General features: G+C 48.3%; 1 protein-coding gene across 5 annotated transcripts in view; it reads right to left on the bottom strand.

Annotated features, from left to right (window-relative positions):
* Nucleotides 1–778: 778 nt before the first annotated feature.
* Nucleotides 779–7923, bottom strand: part of C1qtnf2 (C1q and TNF related 2) — an 18130-nt gene continuing 10985 nt past the window's right edge. For 3 of the 5 annotated variants that reach the window (XM_031353912.1, XM_031353914.1, XM_031353915.1), the window contains 2 exons: nucleotides 5673–5842; nucleotides 779–1717 (listed from right to left, as the gene is read on the bottom strand). In XM_031353912.1, coding sequence (XP_031209772.1) covers nucleotides 1104–1717; nucleotides 5673–5842 — 784 coding nt within the window. In that variant the 3' untranslated portion in view covers nucleotides 779–1103. Of the gene's footprint in view, nucleotides 1718–5672; nucleotides 5926–7923 lie in introns of all 5 variants that reach the window. The other 2 variants (XM_031353911.1, XM_031353910.1) reach the window with 1 other exon arrangement.

The following is a 7923-nucleotide window of genomic DNA, read 5'->3' as shown; positions in this document are numbered from 1 at the left end:
AATCAGAAGGAACTGGACCGTGAAGTGTGAGGTTCTGTGTGATCTTCCACCCTCATGAGTCTCTTCTTCTTAACCTCCCAATTCTTCCGGATCTAGTCAGTTCCTAAAGTGCACCCGCTTTTCTCTGGGTAGAGAGGGCACGTGTACCCGCAGTCAGTCCATTTTGCTGAAAAAACATTCTTTTCGGGGTCTCCTATTGCTCCGCGTCCTGCTTCAATGCACAGCTCCTCCCTGCACCCATGGTTTCTAATTTACAATACTCTGACCTACGAAATTTTGACTTTGGGAGGTGTAAAATTAACACACATTCAGTAGGAACTGCCTGGCATTTTGATCTTTCCCCTCACTGTCTATATGTAGGGCGCTGGCCTTTGCAGCCTTGACAGTAGGCAACCCATCAGGGAAAACAACTGCACTTCCGTGTGCAGTGTGGCTAGGCTCTGACGCTCACTTTTGAATGCATCTTTAACTGAGCAATATCTTAAAACTCATTGTGTTTCAAACATAATCCCAATGGAAGCCGAGGAGTAGCTGTCCTGGTTTGAAGGAGTCTCAGAGAGCTGTGGGAGATGGGGGTGGTCGGTGGGGGATGGGGGTGGGGGTTGGGGGAGGAGCGGGGTTGGGGGGAGGGGTAGAGGTCCCTCCTCCATCTATGCACTGGTACAGGGTACACATGTAAGTGAAAATCCATGTTTTCTACTTAAAATGTATGTCTGTATGCAAGTAGATTTAAGAGATGAACTCTATATTAAATAAATATTTCAGCTACTTGCCTTTGCCCATTTATGTAATTTGCTCTTTATTTGTGAACTGTATTTCCCAGGAGGATAGGCACTCTGTCTTCCCACTGGTGTATGTACCTCACAGAGTTTAGCCCAGTGCTGGTTACTCAACAGATACTAAGATCATTAGCGAGTGGACAGATAAATAGATGAATCAAAAGCTTGGATTTAATGATTTTTTTTTTAAGCAGCAATAGAGGAGGCCTGCCTGGGAATAAACACTCCCAAGACTGCTCGTCTTCAGCCCCAGTCTAGGAATCTTCCTCCATCAGCACCCATGAAGAATCCTAATCCCGGCCTCAAGGTGTAACCCCGGCGGTTCTATACTTCATTGGGGTCTCCTTGATCAGCATAGATGAGGAAGCCGGTGAACAGGCTGTCGGTCCAGTAAGGGTCATAGAAGAGTCCATTCTGCTCGGAGTAGAAGATCTGCAGCCAGACTTCATCACCCTCCTTGAGAGCTAAGATGGTGGACCCCGAGGCCACGTCGTGGTTGCCGGTGTTGGCATCAAAAGTCCGAATGCGGTACTGGCCATTGTGCACCAGGCCGATGGCCAGGTGTTTGTTGGCTAGCGTAATGTCATAGGTAAAGTAATAGATCCCCGGCACGCTGCAGACAAACTTGCCACTGGATGCGTTGTAGTGGCCACCCTCGTTCATCAGAATCTTGTCAAATTTGATGGGCAGTCGCTCACGTGGGTAGCTCTTGGTAACCGCCACGGAAAAGGCCGACTTGGCTCGGCTACTGCCGCAGCTGCAGGGGCCTGGAAGCCCAGGTTCCCCTTTCTTGCCCTTAGGTCCCTTCTTGCCCGGTGTGCCATGCTTGCCGGGGGTACCACTGACCCCCTTGGGTCCTCGAGGGCCAGCTCTCCCAATGGCCCCAGCTTTGCCCTTTGGTCCTTGTTTTCCACGGTTGCCTGTCCTGCCAGGTGGACCTAGAACACACAATAGCTCGTTTTATAAGGAACGTGTAAGAACCTGACAGAGCCCTTGGGTGGAGAGAACCAGAAGGCTGTGGAGCACGTGGAAGGTGCTAGTAACACAGCCCCCCCCCCCCCCCCCCCCCCCCCCCCAGGCACTTCTCCTCTTGGTCTTTTTAGGAAAACCAGGGCTTTGATGCTTTTAGAAGCACTGGGAATCAGAGCAGAGGGATAATACACTAGGCTGGGGATGTAGCTCAGTGGGTAGCGTGCTTGCTTAGCATGTGTGAACTCCTGGCTTCAGTCCCCATCATAGTGTAAAACTAGACATGGTGACAAACTCCAGTAATCTTAATGCAATCCTAGTTCTCTCTCTCTCTCTCTCTCTCTCTCTCTCTCTCTCTCTCTCTCTCTCTCTCTCTCTCTCTCTGTGTGTGTGTGTGTGTTTGGGGGCAAAGGTGTGGGGATCAGGGGTTCAAGATCATCTTGGCTTCATAGTGAGTTCAAAGCCAGCCTGGACTATGTGAGACTCTGTCTCAGGAAAACAAAAAGAAAGAAGTGGATTCCCATGCTTCATAAAGACAGCTGCGATGTGCACTGTGGGGAAACAACAGCAGGCGCCAGGGACTTCCAAGTGACAAAGAAACACCAATGCTCTTGATTCCTGTGTTCTTTAGTGCACAGGACAGTGCCAGGCAAACACCATCTCAGTATTAAACATTGGTTGGCAAATCCTGCAGAGCATCCCTAAATGTTTGCTCAGGAACCACTTTGATTTGTCATAAAATGCACACTTCCCTATGAACAGCACCTTTGTGCCAATGATTTTACAGGAAACATTTATACTTATGATCCTTTAACAACAACAGTCTCACGTGGCCCAGGGCTGGTATGAACACCAGCAAAGCCAAGGCTGGCTATAGCCTCCTCACCCCTTCCTTACCTCCTGAATGCTGGAATGAGCCACCAGGCCCAGCTCCTCAACACAGTTTAAGCAAAAACATATACGGAAGGGGGGCTTGTGCTCTATCTTAACATAGCCATGCATTGTCTGGATGGCAGGGTTGCATGCAAAGGCATGCCAAATGCCCATGAAAGGCCTTGTTTCGGAGAGATGCTGGTACTAATGAACATCTGAGATTGGCAGACAAAGGGCAACGTTGGTTGCATACACTGAAGTGGAGGATGGGGAAACATTTTAGGAATTTTATGCCTTGACAAAGGACTTTGTTTCTTTTATGTGGTATGTTGGCATTTCACGATGTGATAGTTAATCTTGGTTGTCAGTTTGATTGGATAAGAATCAGCCAGGCGGTGCGCCTTGCCTCTGGGCAGGCCTATGAGGGAAGGATTAACTGAATGAGGAAGGTGATGCCCTAGAGTGGACAGTACCTTCTGGCTGTGCCCCAGATATAATGAGATCTTTGGTAAAGGCTGCTGCCGTAGCTGCTGCCAGATTGAGACTGCTGAGGTAGCCAGCCTTGTGGACTGAGCAGCCATTGAGTTCTCAGCCTTCCCACCATGCAGATGATCATTTTAGACTGCCTGACCCATACCCTGTTCGTAATTGTTGCAGTCAACAAAGCTGGAAGGAGTTCGAGTTCTGAAGAGCACTTTGACAACCAGACATGGAGATGCAGAATTTGAAGTTTGTCCTGTTGGTTTTTCAGTGTTGCTTTGGTTCAGTATTTCCTCACTAACCTCCTTGTCCTCCCTTTTGGAATGGTCATGTATATTCTGTGTGTCGTATATTAGAAGTACGTGGGCTGCTTTTTAATTTTGATCTTTTACAGGGGTTACAAGCTTATAAGAGATGGCTTTGAGTGTCACAAGAGACTTGGGACTTTTAAACAGTTTTAAGGCTGATAGACTATGGGGACTGTTGCAGTTGGACTGAATGCATTTTGTATTATGATATGGCTCCAATCCTATGGGGGCCACACAGTGGAATGTGGTGGTTTGAATGAGAATGGCCCCCCATAGACTGAGGGTTAGGAGGTGTGGCCTTATTGGAGGAGGTGTGTCACTAGGGATGGGCTTTGAGGCTTCAAAAGCTCTCTCTCTCTCTCTCTCTCTCTCTCTCTCTCTCTCTCTCTCTGCTGGTTGATCAGGACGTGGTGCTCTCAGCTAATCTATCAGCACCACATTTACCCACCACCATGCTCCCTGGCATGATAATGGACTAAGACTCCAAAACTGCAAGCAAGCCCCCACTTCAATGCTTTCTTTTGTAAGAGTTGCTTTGGTATCTTAGTTAGGGTTTCTATTGCACTGACAACACCATAAGCAAGGTAATTTGGGGACAAAAGGGTTATCTGGCTTACAATTCCACATCACTGTTCATCATTGAAGGAAGTCAGGATAGGAACTCAAACAGGGCAGGAACTGATGAAGAGGCAATGGAGGGATCCTGCTTACTGCTTAGTCCTCATGGCTTGCTCAGCCTTTCTTCCTTTCTTCCTTCCTTTCTTCCTTCCTTTCTTTCTTTCTTTCTCTCTCTTTCTTTCCTTCCTTCCTTTCTTTTTATCTTTCTCTCTTTCTAAAAACATTTTTTAATTTATTTTTTTATTTTATGCACATTGGTGATTTGACTGCATGTCTGTGTGTGGGTGGACAGGAGTTCCATACAGTTGTGAGCTGACATGTGGGTGCTGGGAATTGAACCCAGGTCCATCTTAGAAGAGTGGCCAGGACCTCCTCCGGTTCAGGCATTTGCATTGTTGTCAGAGGTCTTCCCCTAGGAACAGGTACACTTGGAGGAGTTGGTTTTGTGTGATAGGAAAGACCACACCGGTTTGGAGTCTAAGTTCAGTAAGTCAGGTTAAGGGTGAGTAACATTGTAACACTGACTTCAGGACCTTGGATGAGGTATCTGATACATTGTTGATATCACTGCTGTGGATAGGAGGATGCTGCGGTTAGGGGAGGTTAAGTCACTTGTCAAAATTAATATCCCAGGTTGTCCTTAGAGTTTACACTCTTACAGCTATGACAAGCTCCTCTTAAGCTTGCCACCCTGAGTCTTACTCTTCTCACTTGAAACTTGGAATAATAAGGGCATTTTTTTCCCCCCAGGATGGTATTGATAATATGATGAATGACTTACTCAAAATGCCTTATCAGGGTTAAAATGCTATGTAAGTAAAAGCTATCATGGGGCTGAAAGGGTAGAGTGTGTACTTAACCTGCCCAAAGTCCCAGGTTTTAATCCCTAGCACTAGCAACAGAAAACTGCTAGAATTTCCCTACATGTCAGATGTACGTCTGAGGATGCTGATATCATAAAGAGCAGGGGTGAAAGGTTACAGGTAGAGGGAAGGTCTAAGTGGAAGGAACCTGAAGACAGTATCTAGTCTGTTCCATGGCTGCCGGATCCCTACTTGGAAAACAACCCTTCACTACTCTGTGTGGGTCCCTGTGGCGCTGTCAAATACAATGACTAAGAGTGTCCACCACCTATTCAAAAACATCCAGGGCTGGCCCAGCATATAGCCTTGACAAATGGTGGACCCACATCTCCCTGAAAAAAGGTAAAAAAAAAAAAAAATGGGTATGAGTGATGTTGTAGGACAGAGACCTGACACATTGGCTGCTCTTTCAGAACATCCAGCTTTTAGGGGAATGAAACGAACACACAGGGAGAGGCAGAGCCTCAGCAAAAAGAATTAAACCACTGGGTCAAGCCATTTCTGAATCTCGGCTCTTTTTCTTCACGGTTTCATGAATCAAGTAATCTCATTTGGGTCTGTTAATTGGGCTGATGTCAGCTGCAAACCAAGTGCTTTGAATAACAGCTCACAGGCTAGCCTCAACTCACCGCTCAGCGATTTAAAAACTCAGCAGATTGATAGTCTTCATCTGCTCTCTCCCAGTTGGTTATAAAAAGCTAGTTTGAGGAGCTCTAAAGCACCTTCCATGACAAATGCTGTTAACCCTGGGTGCGACAAGAGGGCAGGTACAGGTCTCTTACCTTCTTCTCCACTTTCCCCCCGGTCTCCGTCCTGGCCGTCTTGGCCATCTTTCCCAGGAAAACCCATTCTTCCCACCATTCCTGAGGATCCTGGTGCTCCTGGAGGGCCAGGTGGGCCTTGGGGACCAGGCAGGCTGCAAACTAGTTGAGGACCACCTTTCTGGAAGTCCCTGCGAGCAAAGGCACCAAGCATTGGGTCAGCAGCACACGGAAGGACACAGGCCAAGAGTACCCAGGAAATCATGGTTGTCACCTGTGGGTGACATAAGAGCAGGTGAGAGCAAACATGGTGCTGAGACACTACTGACCAGTCCTAAGGCATCAAGAGGAGGAGGGGGAGGAGGGGAAGGAGGAGGAGAGAGAGGAGGAGGAGGAAGGATGAGGAGGAAGAGGGAGAGGAGGAGGAGGAGATGGAGGAGGAGAGGAGGAAGAGGAGGAGGGAGAGGAGGAAGGATGAGGACGAAGAGGGAGAGGGGGAGGAGGAGATGGAGGAGGAGAGGAGGGGGAGGAGGAGGGAGAAGAGGAGGGAAAGGAGGAAGAGGAGAAGGAGGAGGAGGAGGGAGGGGGGAGGAGGAGGCATGGATGCAATTGCATTTCTGTCTGCCTTCCCTCCATCACAGACATCCATCTAGACCAGTGGTTCTCAACCAACGGGTCACCACCCCTTTGGGAATTACATGACTCTTTCACACGGGTCACCTAAGACCATCGGAAAACACAGGCATTCACATTACAATTCATAATAGCAAAATTGCAGTTATGAAGTAGCAGTGAAAAGAATTTCATGATCGAGGGTCACCACAACACGAGGAGTCGTACTAAAGGGTCGTAGCATTAGAAAGGTTGAGAACTGCTGATGTAGACAGTGTTCTTGTGTCTTAAGGGCATATGTGGATTGGTGAATCCTGTGCTCAGATATACTTTGCAGGGAATCCTGAGGCAAGTCATTCACCATTAGGCTGTCATTCATCCAAAGGCTGATATGCAGGAGGAATTTGCGCCGCAACCTCCACAGCACTAGTGCCTGACCTGTGGTTTCGGTGAATACGCAATTGATAGTTACAAGGGCAGACACACTTAACAGATTGTGAATTGTAGCTAGACTGCTTTGTACAGGGACTTGGGGCTGCAAGTGTGGGAGATAAGGATCCAGCGACTGAGGGATGGTGATCCTACATAAGACTGTGGCCACACTGCTAAGCGGCCATTGTAAGAACGCCTCTCTAAATGGTTCTGGTGCCCAGGCCCACTCTCAGGACAGAGAGCTGTCAATTCATGCTCTGTCTCACAATACAGCAGCCTTATGGAATAGGCACAAATGGGGAAAAGAGGCTCGGGAAGGCTCGGTAATGGGGCTGGCTAAGTCACATAGCTAGCAGATGGCAGGCTGGGGTTTGACCCAAGCCACACAGCTCCAGACTGGACCATCCTTAAGGTTTGAGCATCAGTGTGGGGCACAGTGGGAGATCCTCTCCTCCCCACCTTCTCTGTACAAATACACAAACTAGGGGCTTAGAGCAGAAATCAGGGGCTTGCTTAAGGCAAGCCACAAATGACCTCCAGTGCTTGGTCATCAACAGCCTCTCTTCCCAGAAGAAAGCTAGAAGGGTGGACAAACTTAGTGGCTGTAACTTCTCGCTGTATGGATGGCTCTCAGTGGTGATACGCTTTATGACCTCAGGCTAGCCCCCTTTCCTCTCCGACTCCTAGTTTTCCTACTCAAACAGCAAAGGGCTAGAAGAGAGCAGTCGTTTTTTTAATGAGAGTTTATCAATCATATTGGGAGGGGGCTTGTTAAAATGAAGATGGTTGAGTCCCAAACCCTAAATTTACACACAAGTAGCTCAGGGGCAGGCCGGGAAAAATTGCATTCAAAGTAATAGGGCTAGGGCTGATGATTATATGAGTTGAGTCCCAATTTGGACGCACCCAGCTCTGGAGCTGAGCCTTTCCATCTCTAGCCTGGATATGAAGCTGGCTTCATGGCTCCCACACAGCCTTTGAACACATTATTAGAGTCCCAGTTCATGGGTGGTGTGGAAGCTGGAGGCAAGATGGGGACATTGCTCGCCCCTTCCCCACCCACTTTGCTTCCCTTCCAGCTTTGGTCTTGATGCTAATATCTGCCCAGGCTTTTGAGCTGTCTTTGGCTGTTCCCCTTGGAACAAGCTGGCCCCTCCTCAGCTCCTGGTCCAAGTTAGGGCTTCACCCACACCAGACAAGTGTTCTACCACTAAAGCCAGCACTCTCT

This window comes from Mastomys coucha, unplaced genomic scaffold (assembly GCF_008632895.1).
Source record: "Mastomys coucha isolate ucsf_1 unplaced genomic scaffold, UCSF_Mcou_1 pScaffold5, whole genome shotgun sequence".
Taxonomy (NCBI): Eukaryota; Metazoa; Chordata; class Mammalia; order Rodentia; family Muridae; genus Mastomys; species Mastomys coucha.
The sequence above is the reverse complement of the archived record's forward strand: the minus strand, read 5'-3'. Positions and strand labels throughout refer to the sequence as shown.